This window comes from Hemiscyllium ocellatum, chromosome 6 (assembly GCF_020745735.1).
Source record: "Hemiscyllium ocellatum isolate sHemOce1 chromosome 6, sHemOce1.pat.X.cur, whole genome shotgun sequence".
Lineage (NCBI taxonomy): Eukaryota > Metazoa > Chordata > Chondrichthyes > Orectolobiformes > Hemiscylliidae > Hemiscyllium > Hemiscyllium ocellatum.
Window position 1 is genome coordinate 57,272,494 of NC_083406.1, and position 26,035 is coordinate 57,298,528.

General features: G+C 41.0%; 1 protein-coding gene across 2 annotated transcripts in view; it reads right to left on the bottom strand.

The window, feature by feature from the left end:
* Positions 1 to 1,918: 1,918 nt before the first annotated feature.
* Positions 1,919 to 26,035, bottom strand: part of LOC132816705 (beta-1,4-galactosyltransferase 3-like) — a 53,859-nt gene continuing 29,742 nt past the window's right edge. Inside the window, exons 3-6 of one of the 2 annotated variants that reach the window (XM_060826588.1) lie at positions 19,261 to 19,451; positions 6,423 to 6,545; positions 5,624 to 5,728; positions 1,919 to 2,574 (exon numbers count right to left, since the gene is read on the bottom strand). In XM_060826588.1, the coding sequence (XP_060682571.1) occupies positions 2,421 to 2,574; positions 5,624 to 5,728; positions 6,423 to 6,545; positions 19,261 to 19,451 (573 nt within the window). In that variant the 3' untranslated portion in view covers positions 1,919 to 2,420. The remainder of the gene's footprint in view (positions 2,575 to 5,623; positions 5,729 to 6,422; positions 6,546 to 19,260; positions 19,452 to 26,035) is intronic. The other variant, XM_060826589.1, reaches the window with a different exon arrangement.

The following is a 26,035-nucleotide window of genomic DNA, read 5'->3' on the forward strand; positions in this document are numbered from 1 at the left end:
TTTTATTTGAATATGGCATATGGTCAGAATGACATGCTTGGGAGGATCAAGTGACTTTGGACCTACAGTTCTGATCTGCTTCAGAGACTTGTGGAAGCTAGATTTTTGAATATATTCAAAGTTAAGATAGATGATTTTGTTTTATTTACAAGAGGTTTGAGTTGTGATGCCAGCCAGAAGACTGAAACTAAGACTACAATGACATCAGTCAAAAACTTAGTGAATGATGCAGCAGATTCAAAAAGCCAAAATGGTCTATTTCTGCTCCTATTTGTAGTTATAGTATAATGTCCAACTGTGTTGCTACCCAATTGATAGAAATTGTTTGGTAATGGATTTGTTGACTATTCATTGCATCAAACACTTACCAAAGTAGGAAATGAGATGAGATGAGTGATGACATTTGAATCTGGTGACTATATTGACCATCACCTCATCCCAAGCTCAAAAAAACCCAAACTTCTGGGTATTCCCTACACTTAGTGAATGATGTATTCAGGTGAAGTATTTATAGAAAGGACAAATGACCATACTGTGGAAAGAACATTAAGACTTAAGGGTGCAGAGCTGAATGATACCATTGATAAAGGAGTTTATTGTCTGAAGAGACATTACAGACACTGGAATTGTTTTGCTTACAGCAGAGAAGGTTAGGGGAAATTTAAGATATGCAAAATTAAGGGTTTAAATCAAATTGATGAAGAGATCAATAAGCAGATAAAACAGATGCAAGATAGGGAAATGAGAATTACCTTCATTAGTTATGAAATGTAAGAGTGAACTAGATTTAATACTTAAAATGAAAGAAGTTGCAAGATTTTGGAGAAGATCAAATGAAGTGAAATTAATCATCCATTCCTCCAAATGGAAAACATGTACAATTAGCTTCTACGTGCTACGTCTTTGCATGCTTCAAGTCTCAGAGTGAACAGATAGGACTTTAGGTCCCTGTTGGATGTGACATGCTTGCAATTTCAAGTGATCAATTTTACTGTTTGCCACTTTCACACAAAACCTGAAAGTGTTAGGAAATTTATACACAGAAATAGTGGCATTAAAATACTTATTCTATGCAAAAGAGTAAGTGCCTTAAGAAGCCAAGCTGTCATGTTTCCCTCAATCAGGTATTATCTAATTAGCCTGTGCATAATAGAGTATGAACAAGTAAGTATTTGAATCTGTGATCAGCTCAATGCAGAACATGAACTAAGTCATTTTGCTAGCAGAAACAGAAGTTTCACAAGGACAGAGAGCAGGGCAAAGATCAGAAGAACTACTGTCATTGAATTATCTTGGTACATCCTTTAAAAGGTCAAGTAGACAACAACTCAGTAATGATGTACAAGAGACAGTCAAATAATTAAAACAATTCAACAGGGGGAAAAAAAAAGGCATGAGGATGGGAAACAGAAGAATCTTGGGTAAGCAATATTGACCTCAGAGGCCACAAGTATTTACACCCTAAAGAACCCAACTCAATCAAAATAGTAACTCACAATATTCAAGCATAATCAAAATTGTATTCAGTGTATACAGTTCTATTTAATAGCCCATGAAAAAGGAAACAGTAGAAGCTACAAAATACATGCTCAATAAACTTATGTAGAAGCATACAGATATATTTAATAATAAATTGATAATTACATATGCAAACAATTGTGTCAGAGCTACCAACACTAAAAAGATGGAAAAAAAATCCATTGAATAAGTTGCAGTGAATTAACTGACTATAAATGCCTCCACAGTACAATTGGATTATATATGTTGTTAAATGTACATGTTTTAGCATATCTGGTAAACTGAACAAACATACCTTGTATTATTAGTATGACAAAAATATTACATTAGTGAAAGTGTTTATTTTGTTAGATTGCAATAAAATCTGAAATGTATCCTGATGCAATTCTTTTAATATATGCAATTAGGAAAATAACAGGACCACTAACAGCTTAATATTTTTGCATGGATTTATTAACTGCTTTAGTTCTTCATTTTGATTTACTAGATGTGACACAGTAAGTATTTATCAAGTTGACCATGCACATTGCCAATATCTACCAAGTTCTTTCTAATACAAATAACCTATTTGAAAGGCCTCATTCCAAAATACCACAATCGAACATTTCAAGTTTCATGAATAGGCATAAATATTTACAAAATATAAAATGACAATTGAAATCAAGAGAAGATTCTTCACTTACATTGTCCTACAGCACTGCAGGGCAAAAATACTGAAAGTCATAATTTGGAAAGTTTTGTTGAACAGGAAAAGATAGCAGCAAATATCTCATATCCTTGCATTTTTGATGGATTTCTTATTCTGAATAGGTCTGTGGATTTTGTTTACACCCAATAACCACCAGCATTTGCCCTTTGAGGCATCTTGAATCATACTGACTTTGAAAAGGGATGGGCATTTGTTATTTGATGTTTGACTGTACTTCTGCACTGTTTCCAAAGTCCACGGTGATGTTGGTGTACAGAGGAAGCTCTTCTTTATGAAGCAAATTGTACTCTATGGAATTCATCCCATCAAGTCGCCATGACCGGGCTACCTTTACCACCATGTCAAATCTGTGAAGTAATTACATTCTAGACTTACTAAGTGGTATACATTAATTGGAGACAAAAAAAAAACAAATTCTAAAATGTGTTTGAATTAGATGCGAAAGAAAAATCCTGTCACTTTACTCAGTATTAACAAATAATTAAATGGAAATGCAAACTCAATCCAGATTTCTGTTAATTATATCACTTAATGATTTGGATGTGAGCATAAGAGGTACAGTTAGTAAGTTTGCAGATGACACCAAAATTGGAGGTGTCGTGGACAGCGAAGGTGGTTATTTCAGAATCTTGACTAGATGGGCCAATAGGTTGAGAAGTGGCAGATGGAGTTTAATTCAGATAAATGCGAGGTGCTGCATTTTGGGAAAGCAAATCTTAGCAGGACTTATACACTTAATGGTAAGGTCCTAGGGAGTGTTGCTGAACAAAGAGACCTTGGAGTGCAGGTTCATAGCTCCTTGAAAGTGGAGTTACAGATAAATAGAATAGTGAAGGCGGCGTTTGGCATGCATTCTTTTATTGATCAGAGTATTGAGTACAGGAGTTGGGAGGTCATGTTGTGGCTGTACAGGACATTGGTTAGGCCACTGTTGGAATACTGCGTGCAATTCTGGTCTCCTTCCTATCGGAAAGATGTCTTGAAACTTAAAAGGGTTCAGAAAAGATTTATAAAGGATGTTGCCAGGGTTGAAGGATTTGAACTATAGGGAGAGGCTGAGCAGACTGGGGCTGTTTTCTGGTGAGAAGAAACGTTGGGGAATTTACTAGAGTTTCTCTAAACAAGTATTTTAGGAGGGGCATTTTTTTTCCACCACAGAACTGTTTAGAATCCCAACAGTGTGGAAACAGGTCCTCCGGCCCATCAAGTACACACCGACCCTCCAAACAGCATCCTACCCAGACCCATTTCCCTATTACTCAATTACTCTACATTTATCCCTGACTAATCAATTACTCTACATTTATCCCTGACCATCCTACACATCACTAAACACTATGGGCAATTTAGCATGGCCAGTTCACCTAACCTGCACATCTGTGGACTGTGGGAGGAAACCGGAGCACCCGGAGGAAACACACACACAATGTGCAAACTCCACACTGACAGTTACTGAGGCTGGAATCAAACCCGGGTAGCTGGCGCTATGAGGCAGCAACACTAACCACTGAGCCACTATGCCACCCCAAAGGCCTTTTGAAAGGCATAGCTTAGCCACAGTCGTAAGTTTGTCATTCAGAAAAAAGTAGAAGGAAAAGTACGATCCCACAACAATCTAGAATCTTTGGGTAATTGTTATTACTTAGGTATGTTTAATGAGTGAGTATTGTGAAATGCAACCCACAAGCATCCATGCAGAGGTTTAGTTGAATATTTATGAACAGCCAACCACACACAGCAGAAAGAGGCCCCCCTCAATGGCAGGTAAGATGGATCAACAAAAATGTTAATAAAGCCTCAAGAGCAAGAGGTTACAAAAGATAAAAGGGAAGAGTGACAGAGACAGACTACAAAATACAGAGTGAAGATATGCTATGTCTCCTAGTTATTTCTGGAATCTAAACAAGTTTAATGACATGGTAAAGTTGTAAAGTGATTGAATTTCACCCGCGGTGGAATTTGAATAGATGCTTTTTGTTAAAAGCAAATTAATAACAGAAAGTATTTAGAGCATAAACAGTAAAGATTCATTCAAGAACTAAGCACTGGTTTAAAACTCTCATACAACGAGAATAGAGGGGGTTGTAATTGCAACTGCAAGTCAGAAGGACTGTTTGTTTGATCTCTGGCTGAAGTGAGAGAGGAGTTGTTCCAATCAGCTATGTCACAGAATTGTAGTCACTTTATACTAGAATTGATTTTAAAGACTTCACAACAATTGGCAGAAATGAATATCCTTCTTACTCTTCTGCAGGAAAGTTGACAGAGAATTTGCAAGAGTCCTCAGGTGATAAGTGTTTAGGCTATTGGCAATTAACACAACGAACTGTCAGGTACATTTTAAGATCCCCAAAGACAGATGGAGATATCTGGTAAATATCATGAGATTATGAGAGGACTGAAGGCTCTCCATAGAGTTGTCCATCATTGATTATGTTTTTACTAGATCTGATGCATAGGTTGGGGGACATTGCTAACAATGACACCAATATTGCATGCAGTTATCGAATGTGAAAGGTATAAAAATGCTGCATTCAACTGGGGAAAGTTAGGGAGAGTGTCTTGACCTCTTCTCTAATCAGAGCTGTAATTAAGGCACAATTGTGTCCCAAGCCAAAGCCAGAGGTGCAGCAGTCTCTGGCCTCTCAGTGTGGTAAAAGAGCTCAAAATAAAGATCACTTGCACTGCTTAACGTAGAACTAGAGACCCTTCTTTGATATTTCTCTCTACAATACTTGCCAGGAAATTTTAAATGAGACACACAAGAGTGTTGAAAGCTGGAAACTTGAGCATCAACTCTTCAGCATCAACTTGAAAGGCAAGATAAAAGGGAACATAATTTTCTTTGCTCCTCTGCTCATGACTAGAAGAAATTACCACCTCTAACCAGGTGCAAAATGCAACATAGTATAATACCTTCTGCATAGATAGGACAACATTACCAGTCTAAAATAGTCTAACATCTATGCTACATTCATTATACTGTTTTTGCTTCTCTTCATCATCTCCTTTATCCTATCTCGAAATACTAGTTACTCCTACACTTGTGTTTCTACAGGGAAGAAAAGACAGGAACAGAGTACTGAGTTGGATGATCAGCCATGAATGGCAAAGCAGTTTCCAAGGGCTGAATGGCTTACTCCTCCTCTGTACTTTAGGTTTTTATGCTCATACTCATTCATTGTGTACTTGACCCTTCCATCAAATGCTTAACTAAATAGTCTGTGAAAAATTAATTAATACTGCTTTTTAACAAAAATGAAATAAATCAGTGTTTTATACTCAATAAATATTTTAAATGCCAGTCACTGATGACAAAACTCCAGTTAACTTTCTTTAACACAAATGTTATTATTGTGAAGCTTGGTTAACAGATTAACATCACTCTGAAAGTACCTTTTCTCATTTTTTTCATTACCCACATCCAAGTTGTGAGATATCATTTTGTAATGTCCAAGGGAGAGGGGAGTTCGAATTATCTTCATTCCTGCTAAATATATCCTAAATTAAAGTTAAAAGAAATTAAAATCATATTAATACAAGTTATTCAAAAGCAAACCATTCTTTACATTGTCTGCATAACTACTGATTATAAGAAGCGTTTAGATGAAATGGTCCGTGACTTTTGCTTTTCCTAAGTCTGGGAAATGAAAGCTTCACTGGCATCAAATTTAAGTCACCGTTCCCAACAACTTTCACGTATCTCAGTTATTGAAATGCATATATTGGTAGGTAAATCCTGAATCTGAAGATCAAAAATAGCTCTGTGGAAAATCCATAAGCCAAACAAAGTTCCAAAGAAAACAAACATGAAATATTAGGACAGAAAGAATAATCATATTCTAGTCCATGAAATCAAGAAAGAAGTGTTAACATTGCTTGTGCATCAGTCTATAACTAGATATGGGGTTTCATGTAACTATTTCATTAATCTTAAATCCAAATTCACATTCTAATAACTGCAACAGAACTCTATTGAAATTTAGACTGCACATAAAAAGTATGATTTGGAGATGCCAGTGTTCGACTGGGGTGTACAAAGTTAAAAATCACACAACACCAGGTTATAGTCCAACAGGTTCAATTGGAAGCACATTAGCTTTCAGAGCAACACTCCATCAGGTGATCAGGTAAACAAAAAAAGTATATTGGTTTAACAACAATTATACGAATGAGCACAATGAACAAACCCTACCTAGCCGAGATGTCATCATCTTCTCCACCCCAACCCCAGTATGTGTTTGGGAAGCCATTTATCCTCAAGTACTGATCAGGAGTTAAGGCTGAAACACCACCAAAATACATTTTATACGGTAATCTAGAATTAAAAAAAAACTGCATCAACTTGAATAAGATTTAAACTTTAAGTTGAAAATTATGAAGGGTCACTGGACCCATAAATGTTGACCGATTTCTCTCCGTAGATGCTGCCAGACCAGAGTTTCTCCAGCAACTTCTGCTTTTGTTTGAGATTTCCAGCATCCGCAGTTTTGTCTCTTTTGAATGTTTATTGTTCCTGTAATATGGAGCAAGCTTGTCTAGTATCCTAGTTTGATCAAACATGGAGCTATCTATTCATGAATACACTGCTTATTTAAAAACTGAAAAGTGATTTAGTAATTTCATATCTAATTAAATTTGCAATAACACCATGCTAAACTGCTCACTGGTGGTATTGTTGATGCCAGTGGCAGTTTCAAGAGATGCATTATACACATCTAGCAATTGAAAATGGAAAAGGGCAGATTCAGTGAATACCAATAGAAATCAGTAACTAGGCACATGATCAGCTATAGTTGTTATTCAAATTTCCTTTGTAGGATTCTAATTTTTCACTGGATAAGTCTATGAGAAGGTATTAGAAAAGGTTTAGCAGATCTTCCTTCATGTCTTTGGACTCCCACATTCTAAGCTTATCTGTGAAATTCATACAGAAACAGTGAGAAGTGAGTTGTCTTGCATCCCAAATTTTTACCTTCTTCAATTCCTTGCCACACAGACACTTAAAGGAAGTATGAACGTGTGTCCAGCTCAGTGTTCTTGGGGAATGCAGTCTGTCCATGGGACATTTACTCCCATGTATTCTACTCCCCTAAAACCCTGGCCCATCCAGGGTCTATCAGAGTCATATTGTCATGTAGCATGTAAACTAGCTCTTCGGTCCAACCTATGCTAACCAATTTTCAAAACTAAACTAGTCCCATTTGCCTCCATTTGGCCTATATCCTTCCAAACCTTTCCTATTCATGTATCTGTCCAGGTGCCTTTTAAAATGTTGTAACTGTACCTGGATCTACCATTTCCTCTAGCAGTTCATTCCACATACAAATCACCCTCTGAAAAGAAAGGGACCTGCCTCTCACGTCCCTTTCAAAGTCTTTTCCTCCCACCTTAAAATTATACCCTCTAATTTTGAGGTCACCTAACCTAGGGAAAATAGCTTTGCTATTCATCTTACCTATGCCCCTCATGATTTTAGAAACCTCGAAGGTCACCTCTCAACTTATGTTCCAGTGAAAAAAGTCCCACCTTATCCAGCCTTTCCTTACAACTTAAGCTGTCTGGTCCCACTAACATCCTTGTAAATAGCTTCTGCACTCCAATTTAATATCCTTCCTATCGCAGGATGACCAAATCTATCCTGTAGAGCCACATGACATCCCAACTTTTATACTCAAGTGGTCTGAGTTATGATGGCAAGCTTGCCAAACACTTTCTTTACCACCCAGTCTACCTGTGACACCTTTCAAAGAACTGTATGCTTGAACCACTAAATTTCTCTGTCAGATAACACTCAGGGCCCTATCATTAACCGTTCAAGAGTTTGCAATTATCCAGATTAAATTACACTTCCCACTCCTTGGCCATTAGTCCAATTGGCCAAGATCCCTTTGTAATCTTAGATAACCTTTCTCAGTCCACTATAATACCAATTTTAGCGTTATTCACAAACTTACATACTATGCTTCCTAAATTCTGATACAAATAGTTTATATAACTGTAACGACCAGTGGACCCAGCAGGAATCCCTCTGGAGCACTGCTGGTCACAGGCCTCCAGTCTTAAAAAAACCAAGACTACCAGCCTCTGTCTCCTTTCATCAAATCAATTTTGTATCCAATTGACTAGCTCTCCTTTGATCCCATGTGATCGAACCAGTCTACCATGTGGAACCTTGTCAAAGTCATTAATAATGTCTATGTAGATAACACGTACCACTCTGTCCATCATCATCTTAGTCACATTTTAAAAACTCAATCAAGTTTGAGTCACATGATTTCCCATGCATAAAGCAATGCTGAACATCCCCTAATCAGTCCTTGCCTCTCCAAATGCATGTAAATTCTGTCTCTCAGAATTCCCTCCACCAAGTTGACCACCAGTGACATCAGACTTACCACATCAATAGTCATGCAGATTGAATGAGCAATTCTACAGTAAACTTCAAATTTTCTGTTTTATCATCTTGCAATGGCCTTATGACTGAACATACAATCATGATTGACCACGTTTTGGGCATTGGGTCATCCGGACAAGCCTGGGTTGTGGAAACACCACTTTAGCCACAAGCTGTTTATATGGTCCAGGTAGCTTACATTGCAGGTTGCTTCAAGTATTTGCGAAAATACGGAAAATACAGAGTCAGAGATGTACATCATAGGAACCGACCCTGCAGTCCAATTCACCCATGCTGACACAATAACCTAACCTAATCTAGTCCCATTTTCTAGAACATGGTCTATATCCCTCTAAATCTTTCTATTCAGATACCCAGCCAGATACCTTTTAAATGCTGTAATTGTACCGGCCACCATCACCTCCTCTGGCAGCTCATTCCAGACATGCACCACCCTCTGCGTGAAAAAGTTGCCCCTTAGGTCTCTTTTGTCTTCCCCTCTCAGCCAAACCTATGCCCTCTAATTCTGGACTTCCCACCCTAAGGAAAAGACCTTAGGTATTTACCCTATCCATGCCCCTCATGATTTTATACACCTCTACGTGTCACCCCTCAGCATCGGATCCTCCAAGGGAAACAGCCCCAGCCTATTCAACCTCTCCCAATAGCTCAAATCCTCCGACCTTGGCAACATCCTTGTAAATTTTTTCTGAACCCTTTCAAGTTTCACAACATCTTTCTGATAGGAGGGAGATCAGATTTGAACGCAATATTCCAAAGTGGTCTATCCGACGTCATGTCCAGCCACAACATGACCTCCCAACTCCTGTACTCGATGCTATATCAAATAAAGGAAAACATACTAAATGCTTTTTTCACTATCCTATACTCTTAGTTCCTTTTGAAAGTAAGAACCCGCACTCCAAGGTCTCTTAGTTCAGCAACACTCCCAAGGACCTTACCATTAAGTGGGAGAAAGTGAGCACTGCACATGCTGTAGATCAGAGTCAAAGAGTGTGGTGCTGGAAAAGCATAGCCGGTCAGACAGTATCCGAGGTACAGGACAGTCAAAGTTTTGAGAATAAGCTCTTCATCAGGAATGAGGGGCTGGCCCAAGGGGACAAAGTGATAAATGGGAGGGGGCTAGGAAAGGCAGCTGAGAAAGTGGTAGGCAGATGAAGTTGCGGGTGAAGGTGAAAGGTTGGAGGGTATGGTGATGGGTGGAGCAGATAGATTGGAAGGTAGATGGACAGGTAGAACAAGTCAAGAGGGCGGCACCAAATTGGAAGGATGGATCTGAGATAAGGTCAAGTGAGGAAACTGGTAAAATCCACATTGTCCATGAGTTGACACCACCTCTTACTCTCCCCTTGACCATGACCTCACCTCCCATCGCCAAACCATCATCTCCCAGGCCAAACACAACCTCATCACCTCAGGGAATCTCCCAACCATAGCTCCAACCTCAAATGGGAACCCTGCACCCACCAGTTCTAATCCCAACCCAAAATTCACTGTTCGACTGCCCTGGTCGATTATTTCAGCATGCTCCTATCCAACCAAATTCATCTCTATGTACCTAGACTCCATCCTGTCCAGGATCCTCCCCCCACCAACCTTCGTTCAGGATACCATCCATGCCCTCTATGACCTTCATTTCCCTCGCCCTCACTGCCTCTTCACCATGGACACCTTCCTCTCATCCCTGGACCGCTCCATCTCACTAACAGTGACCAACTCAACACGCACATCTGCTACAAACCCACTGACTCCCAGAGTTACCTGGGCTACACCTTCTCCTACCCTAACTCCTGTAAAGATGCTATCCCTTCTACCCAATTCCTCCACTGCACCTACTCCCAGGAGGACCAATTCCACCACAGAACATACCAGATGGCCGCCTTCACAGAACGCAAATTCCCTTCCCACATGGTCAATGGTGCCGCCCAGCACATCTCATCCACTTCCAGCAATTCTGCCCTCTAACCCCACCCCTCAACCGCAACAAGGAGGGAACACCCTTCCACCACACCAACCTCCAGATACATGGCAGAATCCTCCAACATTTCCAGCTACAAACAGACCCCATCCTATCTGCGTTCTGTAAAGACCATTCTCTCCGGGACTGTGTGCTTAGGTCCACACCCCACACCAACCCACCCTCCCTTCTAAAGCACCTTCCCCGCCACCCAAGATTTGCAAATCCGGCATTCATACTCCTCCCACCCCACACACCTTTATCCAAGGCCTAAAAGGAGCATCCCACATTAGTCAGAAACTTACCTGCACTTCCACATACATCTATGGTATTCGTTGCCCTCTGATGTGGTCTCCTGTATACTGGTGAGACAGGACACCTGCTCGCAGAATGCTTCAGAGAACAGCTCCAGGACAAAGCCACAAAACAACCCCACTGCCCCTTGACCGAACAATAACTTCGCCTCCCACTCAGTCAAGGACATGCAGGTCCTGGCCTCCTCCACTGCCAAACCCTTACCACCGGACACGTGGAGGAAGAATGCCTCATCTTCCTCCAATTCCTCCAGCCACATGGTATCAATGTGAATTTCACCAGTTTCATTTCTCTTCCACCCACCTTACCCCACAATCAACCTTGCAACTCAGCACCATCCTCTTGAACAGTCCTACATGTCCATCTTCCATCTCAACTGTCTGCTCCACCTTCCTCTCGGACCTATCACCTTCATCCCCAACTTCATCTACCTATCACATTCACAGCTACCTTGCCCTCCGCCCAACCCCCCCTTCTTTTTCTCACAGCCCCTTTGTGCCACCCCCCCCCCATTCCTGATGAAGAGCTCATGCTTGAAACATCGATTCTCCTGCACCTCGGATGCTGCCTGACCGGCTGTGCTTTTCCATCAAACCTGCTTTGATTTGCTTTTCCAAAATGCAGCACCTCACATTTATCTAAATTTAACTCGTCTGGCACTCCTCAGCCCATTGGCCCATCTGATCAAGATCCAGTTGTATTGAGGTAACTTTCTTCACTATTCACTACACCTCCAATTTTGGGGTCACCTGCAGACTTATTAACTATATCTCTTATGCTCACATACAACTCATTTATATAAAAATGAAGAAAAGTGGTGGACCCAGCACTGATCCTTGTGGCACTCCGCTGGTCACAGGTCTCCAGTATGAAAAGCAACCCTTCGCCTTCACCCTGTTTTCTACCTTTGAGCCAGTTCTGTATCCAAATGGCTAGTTCCATGAGACCTAACCTTGCTAACTAGTCTCCCATGAGGAAACTTGTCGAAGCCCTGACTGATGTCCACATAGACCATGTCTACCATTCTGCCCTCAATCCTCTGTTACTTCTTCAAAAAAAAAACTCAATCAAGTTTGAGACAATTTCTCACACAAATCCATGCTGACTATCCCTAATCTGTGCTTGCCTTTTCAAAAACATATACATTCTACCCCTCAGGATTCCCTCCAACAACTTGTCCACCAACGATGTCAAGTTCGCCAGTCTATAGTTCCCTGGCTTTTCCTTACCACCTTTCTTAAATAGTATCACATTAGCCAATCTCCAGTTTTCCATCACCTCACCTGTGACTATGTTACAAATATCTCAAAGGGCCCAGTAATCACTTCTAGCTTCCCACAGAGTTCTAGGGTACACCTATTCTGGTCCTGGGAATTAATCTACTTTATGCGTTTCAAGACATCCAGCTTCTGGGCGACACGGTGGCACAGTGGTTAGCACTGCTGCCCTCACAGCGCCAGAGACGCGGGTTCAATTCCCGTCTCAGGCGACTGACTGTCTGGAGTTTGCACGTTCTCCCAGTGTCTGCGTGGGTTTCCTCCCACAGTCCAAAGATGTGCGGGTCAGGTGAATTGTAGTGTTAGGTAAGGGGTAAATGTAGGGATATGGATGGGTTGCGCTTCGGCGGGTCGGTGTGGACTTGTTGGGCCGAGGGGCCTGTTTCCACACTGTAAGTAATCTAATCTCCTCCTTGAAAAATGTCCATACTAGAAATGTCACCGTCCATTTCCCCACATTCTATATCTTCCATGTTCTTCTCCACAGTAAATACTGATTCAAGATACTCGTTTAGTTTTTCCCCCATCTCCTGCAGCTCCACACATAAGCTGCCTTGCTGATCTTTGAGGGATCCTATTCTCTCCCTAGTCACCCTTTTGCCCTTAATGTTTTTATAAAATCCCTTTGGATTTTCCTTAAACCTATTGGCCAAAGCTCTCATGTCCCCTTTTGCCCTCCTCATCTCCCTCTCACATATACTGCTACTGCCTTTATATTCTTAGGATTCAAATCAATCTCTGCTGTCTATACCTGACATATGCTTCCTTTTCTTTTTAAAACCAAACCCTCAATTTCTCCAGTCATCCAGCATTCCCCTCATCTACCAGCCTTGCCTTTCACCTTAACAGGCATATACTGTATCTGGTCTCATTATTTCTGTTCTGAAGGCTTCCCATTTTTCAGCCGTCCCTTTACCTACAAACATCCGCCCCCAAACAGCTTTTGTAAGTTCTTGCCTAATACCATCAAGATTGGCCTTCCTCCAATGTAGAACTTCAACTTTTAGATCTGGTCTATCCTATACCATCACTATGTTAAAACTAATAGAATTATGGTTGCTGGCCCCAAAGTGCTCCCCCACTGACACCTCAGTCACCTACTCTACCTTACTTCCCAAGAGCAAGTCAGTGTTTGCACTTTTTCTAGTAGATACATCGACATTTTTAAACTTTTCTTGTACACACTTAACTTCCTCTCCTTCCCAAGTCCTTAACACAATGGCAGTCCCAGTCTATATTTGGAAAGTTAAAATCCCTGACTAGAACCTCCCCACTATTCTTACAGTTAAATGAAATCTTCTTACAAATTTGTTTCTCAATTTCCTACTATTAGTGAGTTCTATAATACAGTCCCAGGAAGGTGATCATCCCTTCCTTATTTTTCAGCTCCACCCAAATAAATTTCCAGCAATATCCTCCCTAAGTACAGCAGTAATGCCAATCCTGATCAAAAAGGCCACCCATACTACTCTCTTGGCCCACCTCCCCTTTCTGTCCTTCCTGTAGGATTTGTATCCTGAAACAGTCCTGTCCATCCCTGAGCCATGTTTCTGAAATTGCTATGATATCCCAGTCCCATGTTCCTAACCATACAGAGTTCATCTCCCTTCCCGTTTAGGCCTCTTGCGTTGAAATAAATGCAGTTTAATTTATCAGTCCTACCTTGCTCTCAGCCTGCCCTGTTTAACTCACTCCTTTTCTCAACTGTACCAGTCTTAGGTTGATCTCTTTCCTCACTACTTCCCTGGGTTCTATTCTCCCCCCCACCTCACTAATTTAAATCCTAAGCAGCTCCAGATAATCTCCCTGCCAGTATATTAGCCCCTTTCCAATTCAGATGGAATCCATCCTTCTTGGAGAGGTCACTTCTACCCCAGAAGAGATTCCAATGATCCAAAAGTATGAATCCTTCTCCCCTGCACCAGCTCCTCTACCACGCATTCATCTGCTCTATCCTCCTATTCCTACCCTCACTAGCTCAAAGCATTAGGGGTAATTCAACTATTTCTATGCTAGAGGACTTTTTTTTTTCAATTCCTGCCTAACATTCCATATTCTCCCTTCAGAATCTTATTGCTTTCCCTTCCTTTGTCTTTCGTTCCAGCGTGTACAATGACCTCCTCTTGGTCCCCCTCCCCTTTGAGACCATTCTGTACCATCCGAGATATCCTTGATCCCGGCACCAAACCACATTGATTTTTCACTCTGGCTGCAGAAATGTCCGTCTGTGCCACTGACTAGACCCCTATCACAACGCAATCACTTGGAACCAGACATACCCCTCATTACAGTCTCGATACCAGAAATTTGGCTGCTCATGCTACATTCCCCTAAGAGTCCATCACCCCATACGTTTTCCAAAACAGCAAACTGTTTGCAATGAGGATAGCCACAGAAGATTCCTGCAGTACCTGCCTACCCTCCTACCTTTGCTGGAGTTAGCCAATTTACCTGACTATATCAGCAGCTTTTTGTCCTTCTGATAACTGCCATCCATTACACCCTTGTAAATTCCTCTGTCTCTAACTGCCTCTCCAACCAATCCATGCAATCTGACAGGATTCACAACCAAAGTCACTTCCGACAAACATAATATCCTTCCATGTTTCTGATGATTATGAAACTTGAAAGGGTTCATAAAAGATTTACAAGGACATTGCCAGGGTTAGAGGATTTGAGCTACAGGGAGGCGCTGAATAGGCTGGGGCTGTTTTGTCTGGAGCATCAGAGACTGACGAGTGACCTTAGAGGTTTATAAAATCATGAAGGACATGGATAAGGTAAATAGATAAGGTCTTTTGCCTGGGGTGGGGGATTCCAGAACTAGAGGGCATACGGGCTTAGGGTGAGAGGGGAAAGATTCAAAAAGGGATCTAAGGGGCAACTTGTTCACACAGAGGGTGGTGCGTGTATGCAGTGAGCTGCCAGAAGTGGTGGAGGCTGCACATTTACAACAATGAAAAATCATCAGGATGGACACATGAATAGGAAGGGTTTAACAGAGATATGGGTCAAGTGCTGGCAAATGGGACGAGATTAGAATATCTGGTTGGCACGGACGGGTTAGGCCAAAGGGTCTATTTCCATGCTGTACATCTCTGACTAGGATATATAGGGTTCCAGATTTTCCTGGATATGGGGAGGTCCAATAGGATGAGTTGGTGGCAAATTAATCAAAATGTGCAAGATGTTTCAAGGAAAGATGCAAGAGTTTTAGATATATAAAAAAGGCAAAACAAAAAGAAAATGCATTGGGTCACTGGAAAATGATGCTGAAAAAGTAGTAATGGGGAACAAAGAAATGTCTGAGGAACTGAAGAATTACTTGGCGTCAGTCTTCACAGTGAAGACGAGTAATATCCCAAAAAGTTCAAGAGAGTCGGCGGGCAGAGATGAGCACTGTGGCCATCACCAAGGAGAAGATGCTAAAATAACTAAGGTCTGAAAATGGATAAATCACCCAGGCCAGATGGGCTACAATTGCTGAAGATATAGTGAAGGCTTTAGTAGTGACTTTTCAGGTATCACTAGAGACAGGGAGGGCCCCCGAGGACCAGGAGAAAAAGAAATCATGAATGTAAACCCCTCCTGTTTAAAGGGAGCATGGAAGACAGGAAATAATAGGCCCATTAACCTGACCTCAGTTGTTGGTAAGAGTTTGGGAGTCCATTGTGAAGAATGAGATTTCTGAACACTGGGAAATGCATGGTAAAACAGGGCAAAGTCAGCATGATTTCATTAAAGGAAGGTCATACCTGACAAATCTTAGAATTCTTTGAGAAGATAATGAGCAAGTTAAAGGAGAACCAATGGATGTTATCTGGATTTCAAGTCAGCCTTTGAAAAAAAGTGCCACACAGGTAGCTACTTAGTTAGAAAAGGGCCCATGGTGTTAGAAGGAAGGTACTAACATGGATAGAAGATTGGCTGTCTGGCAAAAGGCTGGGAGTGGGGATAAAAGTGTGCTTCTTTGAATGGAAGCCAGTGATTAGTGGCATTCTACAAAGGGTCAGTGTTGGGATCAGAACTTTTCACTTGATACATTAATGATCTGGATGAAGGAATGGAGGGCATTCTGGCTAAGTTACAGATGACACAAAGATAGGTGCAGGGGCAGGGAGACTGCAGAAAAATTCAGACAGCTTAGGAGAGCGGGCAAAGAAGTGGCAGATGAAATACAATGGGAGGAAGTGCAAGGTCAAACAATTTGATAGGAAGAGAGGCATGGACTATTTCTAAGTGTAGGACAAAATGTAGAAGGTCTGAAGTACAAACGGAGTAAGGAGTTCTAGTCCAGGATTCTCTCAAGGTAAACTTGCAGGTTGAGTCTATAGTTATGAAGACAAAAAGAAAAGTTTTCACTCATTACAAGAGGACTAGAATCTAAATGCAGTGAGTGGTAGAGGAGGTGTAGGGTTGTTTTTCAGACTGGAGGCCTGGAATCAGTGGAGTACCGCAAGGATATCAGTGCTGGGTCCACTACTTTTCATCATTTATATAAATGATTCGGATGTGAGCATAAGAGGTATAGTTAATAGGTTTGCAGATGACAGCAAATTTGGAGGTACAGTGGACAGTGAAGATTACCTCAGTTCACAACAGGACCTTGATCAGATGGGCTAATGAGCTCAGAAGTGGAAGATGTATTTTAATTTAGATAAATGTGAAGTGCTACATTTTGGGAAAGCAAATCTTAGCAGAACTTATACACTTAATGGTAAGGTCCTAGGGATTGTAGCTGAACAAAGACCTTGGAGTGCAGGTTCAAAGCTCCTTGAAAGTGGAGTCGCAGGGATATAGGATAGTGAAGGCGGTGTTTGGTATGCTTTCCTTTATTGGTCAGAGTATTGAGTACAGGAGTTAGAAGGTCATGTTGCGGCTGTATAGGACATTGGTTAGGCCACTGTTGGAATATTGCGTGCAATTCCAGTCTCCTTCCTATCAGAAAGATTTTGTGAAACTTGAAAAGGTTGGAGGATTTATGCTATAGGGAGAGGTTAAACAAGCTGGGGCTGTTTTCCCTGGAGTGTTGGAGGCGGAGGGATAACCTTATAGAGGTTTAGAGAATTATGAGGAGCATGGATAGGGTAAAAAAATTTCCCTGGGGTGGAGGAATCCAGAACTAGAGGGCATAGGTTTAGGACACAAGAGATTTAAGGGGCAACTTTTTCATGCAGAGGATGGTACGTGTACAGAATGAGCTGCCAGAGGAAGTGGCGGAGGCTAGTACAATCGTAACATTTAAAAGGCAGCTGGATGGGTATATGAATAAGGATGCTTTGGAGGGATATGGGCTACGTGCTGGCAGGTGGGACTAGATGGAGTTTGGATATCTGGTTGGCATGGATGAGTCGGACCGAAGGATTGTTTCCATGCTGTACTTCTTTATGACTCTCTATACAATTTGAAGGCTTTAGAAGGCTCTGGTCAGACCACGTTTAGAGTATTACGAGCAATTTTGGGCTCCATTTCTTAGCAGGTCCAGGGGAGATTCACGAGGATAATTCCAGGAATCAAAGACTTAACATTTGAGGAATGCTGAGGACTAAGACTATACTCAATGGAGTTTAAAAGGATTGGCAGGGGGCAAATTAAAACTTGGAGAATATTGAACAGCCTGGAAAGAGAGAGTGGACGTTGGGAAGATGTTTCCATTGGTAGGAGAGACGAGGACCAAAAGGCACAGCTTAAGAGTAAAAGGAAGACCCTTTAGAATGGAAATAAAGAGAAACTTCTTTAGCCAGAGATAGTGGTGAATATGTGGAATTCGTTGTTACAGAAAGCGGTGGAGGCCACATCATTGAGTATGTTTAAAACAAAATTTCTCGATTGCCAAGGTGATCAAAGGTTACGGGGAGAAAGTGGGGAAAATGGGGTTGAAAAACCTTTCAGCCATGATAGAGGTCATTGAATGGCAGAGTAGACTCAGTGTTTAGATTAGAGTGGTGCTGGAAAAACACAGGTCAGGCAACATCCGAGAAGCAGGAGAATCGACATTTCGGGCAAAAAGCCCTTCATAAAGAAGGTCTACTCCTAAGTCTTATGCTTTTCTGATTTTCAGTAACTATAGGCCAGTCAATTTAATAATGTTGGGTGAGGTTGCAGTGGGCGGCACGGTGGCACAGTGGTTAGCACTGCTGCCTCACAGCGCCTGAAGACCCGGGTTCAATTCCCGACTCAGGCGACTGACTGTGTGGAGTTTGCACGTTCTCCCCGTGTCTGTGTGGGTTTCCTCCGGGTGCTCCGGTTTCCTCCCACAGTCCAAAGATGTGCGGGTCAGGTGAATTGGCTATGCTAAAATTGCCCGTAGTGTTAGGTAAGGGGTAATGTAGGGGTATGGGTGGGTTTCGCTTCGGCGGGTCGGTGTGGACTTGTTGGGCCGAAGGGCCTGTTTCCACACTGTAAGTCTAATCTAATCTAATCTAAAATAATCATGAAAACAAAACAGGCACTTAGATATCATTACGATACAATCCACATAGCTTCAGTGTAGAGCTACAAACTATAGTTTTGAGCCCCCTATCAGTTATCCATCTCCTAGACTAGTATCATATCATTCCTACTGACGTGCAGCAGTCCAACTCAAAACACGAGTGGAGGATTTCAGGCCCCAGACGAGGTGTCAGGTTTCCTGTTTAAAAGGTACACACAATTCAATATGATTCAGCACTCACTTTGTGTAGGAGATTCATAAATATTGTTAGAACAGACAGGAGATTTTTAGGAAGTTTTGTTCATGGGATGTAGGCATCACTGCCTAGGACAGCATTTAATGCCTATCTCTTATTGCCCTGCAGAAGGTGGTGGTGAGCTGTCATAACTCATGCCATTTTCTTCCTCTCAGTAAGTTGTCAGTAATTATAAAGTATTAATGAATGATGTCTGTAAAATCCAGACAATGAGTTGACAAATCAAATCATCTTCCCTTGCTAAATCCTCAAAGTCATTGGAGGAATATTGAAAGCTGAAAGCAGAGTACTAACATTCAATTTAAGATAATAGTGTTAAATACAACAGAACATGCATACAAAAACCACCAGAGGGGTAATCTTGCAATTTTCAGTACCTGTACTTGAATTTATTCATAGCACTCGATACGTGCTTGGGGTATTTCTTATTGCAGATGTATAGATTGTAATCATTCTCTGGAATAAGATCAACATCATGTAGAAACAGACAGTCCCAGTCTTCATCTTTCAGTGCTTCTCTCACTCCGACATTAAGCAGCTTTGCTCGATTAAAAGTTCGATTTCCAGTCTGAGGAGGAGCAACTTTTATTATATTTAAACATATTTTATATAAAATATTGAAGTCCATATCCATTTGATTCACAAGAATAACTCTTTATAAATTACTGGCACACAATGTGGAATACATAGAACTCAATAACTCAATCTTAGATTGGGTACAAAAAAAAAGCAAGTTAACTGAAATGTAAAATATCATTAAATCAAAACTCATATTTCCCAGTTACTAAAAGTGAGGTTAAATTACTTTATGGTGACAATTTGATATTGTGACCACCTTTACAAAGATTGAAAGCAGCACCTCAGAAGTTAACTGTGTATTCAAAATAAGTTAGCTACTGGTTTTACTCTTCCCTTGTTAATTCAAAATTAAAAGTGAAGCTGTCTATTTTGCTGTACCCTGTTCAAAAAATGAAGAGTTACCACAAAAACTTAAATTGTTTAATGCAACATCAATGTGAAATAGGAGGCAAAACACTCATTCCGTTGCTTTTGTCAGTGCTGAAAACAATTGTGGAGCAGAAAAGTAGAGAACTTTAGGATTCTTAAAATTCAAAGTAAATGTAACATCTCCAGTCTGGAATGCTTGGGATCAAGTCTCTTTTGATATTGGAAAATTGATGATGGATGTTACCTGCTTCACTTAAGTAACACCTTCTTATCCACGAGGAAGGATCTAACTTGAAGTAATTCATCTAAGAGGTGTGACTGTCTGGTAAAACAATATCCCAGTAATTTCCTCCCTGATGGATTGTAGTATCTGCAATTGAGACAGCTCAGTAATTCAGTTGAAGATCTTCAAGCAGCCAATGTTTGCTGCAGATATGTTTTGCCATAGATTGCAGGGTCCACTAGCTCCTACACACTACAACTTCAACAAATCATTTGCGCAGCCACTTCTTTTCTATGTATTTAATTTGAGGTTAACTATTTCTAAAGATTAATTGCCTAACTGTACTCTGCTCCATAATGTCTTCCGATTTAAATTCGGTTGGCCAAAAGAGACATGAAGGAAATACCCACCAATCACAAACCTTCCTTCCTGTGACATCACAGTCTGACAGACAGGTAAAAAAACAGATTGAAGCAGTTCTCAGTCTCTGGTTTTTATCTCACTGCTGCTAGCCTTATCACACAGGTCCAATCTCCCAGTCTGATTCAATACTGCTGATTTGCTGCACAGTCCTCCCATGTCGAAGCAGTGATAGTTACAGGGTTAGTTTAACCAAGATGATAGAGTGAACAAATTCAGTGGTGGAGAAATCACAGATCGTTTTTCTCATTCAGCAGGTTGTAGGAAAGGCCCATGGGTATTCAAAATTTAAGGGATTGATCATGGAACTAGAGTTACTGTAGGGAGGTAGTTATCTCAACTGGCTGAAGGGCAGAGAGATGCCAACAGCACGAGTTCAATTTATGGCTGAAGTAGCTATAAAAGTACACTTACGAGAGCAGGTAGACCAGCAAGAGCACTTGAGTAGAGAATATGAAAAGGAGAGGCTGTGGAATGGAGAGGATGAGCAGATTTCATATTTGAAATGCACATTAGGCTTACCACTTCTACTGCAGCAAGAAGCAGGCCTCAAAGTGGAGGCTACAGTTCAAAGACAATTAGAGGTATTTTATGGTCAGATGATGTCTGCTAGCCATTGCTGTCATGGAGCTCAAGCCAAACATTGCAGTTTACAAACTAATTGGGAAGCCTTGCATGGGGAAATAAAACCTTTAAAAGTAAGATTTGGCAGAGTCTATGTAAATTGTAACAAAAGAACTGGCACAAGCACAGTTATCATAACATTCAAAGATGTGGTCAAGTGCTGTAAAATGAGATTAGAGTACACTCAGTAGTTTTTGCTGGTTCAGACATGGGCTGAAGGGCCTATTCTGTACTGTATGATTCTATGACTACATGCATGCCAAATTGCAAAATCATATGATAAGTCAAGCCAGAACTAGTTAATACTACCAATAAATGGATGAGATCAAAGGTGAGTGCTACCAGAGTCAGTTGTGAATGCTTGCAGCCGAACAGCTTAGCAAAGGATGGAACTCCTCAAATAAAAACTCAATGTCAATACTAGGGAAAGGACAGAGCTAAAGAGGCAGATGAAAAATTTGCAATTATCTTCAAAAAGTACTGAGGAGATGATTCATTAATGTTTCCCCTGAAATACCCAAAAGTGCAAGTTTTCATGCAACTCAATTTACTCCATGTCAAAAAAATTGCATAAGCTATGCGTTCCAATAAGAAACCAATTGTGGTATTGAAGACTTACACACTAGAACTTGTTAAACACCCAAAAAAATAGAAAGCTACCCAAGTATGACCTGTCTACAAAAAAGCAGAACAAATTCAATCCAGTTGCTTACTGCTCCAGTCTGTTCTCAATCAACAACAAAAAAAAGACTAATGACATTTGATAGTGGATTATTGCCACTTAACAGCACAAACTGATTCTCAATTTGGATGTCAGGGAAACAACTACAGATGTTCACCTGCACACACACAACATGGGAAGAAAAAAAATAAACAGGCATGTTAGCTATCCTGTCACTCAGAGCTGGCTGAGGGAAGCTGGATCAGTGTCAAGGACTCGCCCATGTGCAAATAAAAGGTGATGGAATATCAGGCTCTATGGAGTTATTTCATATCCTGAAATAAAAACTCATGTCATGCAGTTTTGATACAAACATGGAGAAAGTAAGAAGGGAATTCGAAAAGGTGACAAAAGCAGCAGACTGAGGAGTCAAGCTTATCATAACAGGGAAGATGGTGGTTGCTGTTGGGCTCTCATCTTCTCAGCCTCGTCATTTCTTTAGGACAGTGCAGTAGGCACAACCATCTTCAGTTGTTTCATCAGTGGCCTTTTATCCACCAGTGAGATTGTTTACTGATATAGTATCCAGAACCATACACATCTCCCAAGATAATGAAGTAGTCCACTCGCACAGGACAAGCATAATGTTCAAGCTTTGCTGAAAAATTGCAGATAATATTCATGCCATACAAATAGCAATCAATGACTATTTCCAACAAGGAGAATCCAAACATGTCTCACTGACATTCAAACAGTATCACTGTGGTATCTCCCACCATCAACTAACTTGGGACAGTTAAGTGCAGCTGAGAGTGAGGCAGGTAGCAAGATCCAGGAGGTAGAGTTGCAGGAGCCTCAGTCCTTGTTTAAGTGGTTCAAGAGTTTTGCTCCTAGGAAGGAATGGGGACTGCAGGAAGGATGAGCCAACTGACTGCAGCATTGTGATGCAGACAGCCACTCAACTCGGGTGGGGGGGGGGGGGGAAGAGAGGTGGAGAAAGAAAGAGAGACACACCATTGCCCTGTGGCCAGGATCGAGAGTTCCAAAGGTTGTGTTGACTACCTGGTGCTCTGGTTTGGAATAGCTCATCTGAACTGCAGAGACATTTGCAGTGGGACGGTAAAGATCATGGTTCATGCAGGTACCAACAATAAATAAAAATATGGATTATGAACAGCTCGGAGCTAAATTACCAAGCAGAACTGAAAAAGGTAATAAGGTCTGGACTACTATCTGAGCCAGGAGCTAATTGGCACAGATTAAGCAGGTAAATGCATGGCTCAAAAGATTGGTGTGGAAGAAATGGGTTTGAATTCATGGAACATTGGTGCCAGTACTGGAGAAGGTACCAGTTCCGATGGAACAGTCTTCATCCGAATCGTACTGGTACCAGAGTGCTAGCAAATTGCATAACTAGTGCTGTAGACAGGGTTTAAACTAATTGTTGGTGGGGGATACTTAAAGGAGTGATAAGACTTTAGATTATTGATGTGATGGATGCTTACCGGACAATAAAAGGTTAGGGACAGAACAAGTGAATATCTGTATGCACCAATAAATTATTAATAGAAGTAGGGAAACCTAACAGTGGAACAAATTTAAAACTTGTGTATATAAATGCATGAAGCACTTAAAACAAAGTTAATGACTTAATAGCGCAAATAGAAACAAAAAAAAAGTTGTATGATTTATTGAGTTTGATTTAATCGCGATTACTGAGACACGGTTACAAGGATACCACCAGGTCTGGGAATTGCATGTCCAGAGGTGCACAGCATTTCGGAAAGACAGACGGAAAGGAAAAAATGTGGTAGCGTGGCTTGCTGGTGAAGGAAGGGATCAGTGCTGTCATGAGAAATGATACAAGCACAGGAGATCAAGATGTGGAATCAGTCTTGGTAGAAATAAGAAATACCAAAAGGGATGAAGCACTTCGTAGGAGTAATCTATAGATGCCCTGCAATAGGACACAGTTAAACCAGGAAATATTAGATGCTTGCAAGAAAGATATGGCAATAATCATGGGTGATTTTAACATGCACATAGACTGGAAGAATCAAATTGGCACGGGTAACCTCTAAGTAGAGCTAAATGAATGTATTAGAGATTGTATTTGGAGCAGTGTGTTGTGGAACCATCCATGGGCAGGCTACTCTTCATTTGGTATTGCGTAATGATGAGAGATTAATTGACAATATCAAAGTTAATGATCCTTCAGGGAGTAATGACGATAGTATGACAGACTTCAAAATTCAATTTGGGGGTGAGAAAGTGGAGTCCCAAAGTAGTGTTCTCAAATTAAACAAAGGAAATTATTAAAGCACAAGAGCAGATTTGGCACGAGTAGATTGGGTAGGAAGGCTAAATGGTAAGACAGCAGATGAGGAGTGGCACTTGCTTAAGGAGCTACTCAATTCCTCATAATTGGTTAGGCCACTGTTGGAATATTGTGCAATTCTGGTCTCCTTCTGATCGGAAAGATGTTGTGAAACTTGAAAGGGTTCAGAAAAGATTTACAAGGATGTTGCCAGGGTTGGAGGATTTGAGCTATAGGGAGAGGCTGAACAGGCTGGGACTGTTTTCCCTGGAGACTCGGAGGCTGAGGGGTGACCTTATAGAGGTTTACAAAATTATGAGGGGCATGGATAGGATAGCCTTTTCCCTGGGGTTGGGGAGTCCAGAACCAAAGGGTATAGGTTTAGGGTGACAGGGGAAAGATATAAAAAAAAGACCCAAGTGACAACTTTTTCACAGAGGGTGATACGTGTATGGAATGAGCTGCCAGAGGATGTGGTGGAGGTTGGTACAAATGCAATATTTAAAAGGCATCTGGATGAGTATATGAATAGGAAGTGTTTGGAGGGATATGGGCTGGGTGTTGGCAGGTGGGACTAGATTGGGTTGGGATATCTGGTCGGCATGGACGGGTTGGGCCGAAGGGTCTGTTTCCATGCTGTACAACTCTATGACTCTAAAATATATTGTGGAGAGAATGAAAGATGATAAGGGAGGCATGGCTAAACGAGGAGGTGAAGGACGATAAAGTCAAAGATTAAGGTTTACCATATTGCAAAGGGCTGTGGCAGCCTGGAAGATTGTTTATATTTGAAAGTTTCCCAAAGGGATATGAAAAAATTGATAAAAAGAACAAAGGTCAATTATAAGAGAAAACCAGCACAAAATATCAAAAAAAGGAAAGCAAATGCTTCTGTAGGTTTCTAAAAGGGAAGAGAGAGTCATGAATGTGAATGGTGGTCCCTTGGAAGATGAAATCAGAGTTAATCATGGGGAACTACTGAGAAGGCAGAGATAGTGCCTCAGTTTTCGCAGTGGAGGACAATAGTCTCACTCATGTTGGAATGGGCAAGTCAGAAGCAATAGATAAGGTAGAACCTAGAACAAACATCATTGATAGAAAAGATACTTAGCAAACTATTAGGATTGAGGACAGACAAGCTCCTCAGGCCTGATGGCCTAGGGTATTAACAGAAGTGGCAGTGGAGATTGTAGCTCCACGACAGAAGTTCCCTTATTCAAAAAGGGAGTAAAAATGTGGGATATGACAGACCAGTTAGTTTAACATCTGTTGTTGGGAAACTGTTAGAATCAATCAAGAAAACAATATCAAGACATTTGAAAAGTCAAAACACTACCAGAGTCAACATGGTTTTTATGAAGGACATATCATGCTTGACTAACTTGCTAGTGTTCTTTGAAGATGCAACAAGCAAATTGTATAATGGGGATGCTGTAAATGCAATGTATCTGGACTACTGGAAGGTGCTTGATAAGGTGCCACACAAAATGTTAATTCACAAGATTGGATCACATGGGATCAGGGTAATGTATTAGCCTGGATAGATGACTGGTTGATGGACAGGAGACAGAGTCAGGATAATTTTTTTTTTCTGGATGGCTAGAAGATAATGGGGGTTAAAAAAAAAAATCCATGGCTAAATAAGGAGTTCAAACACATTAAGTCAAAAACTAAGGTATGCCATATTGCAATCAAACTAGTGGGGCGCCACAAGATTCAGTCTTTGGACCCCTGCTATTTACAAACTACATTAATGACTTGGATATAGGGAGAGAAGGCTCTATAGCCAAATTTACTAACAACAAAAATAGGTGCAATGAGGAAATAAGAACCTTACAAATGGATACAGATAGGTTCGGAGAGTGGGCCAAAATGTAGATCGAGTCTAACGTGGATAAATGAGAATTCATGCATTTGGGTCAAAAAAATGGGAAGGTGATCTCTTGTGTTAATGAGGAG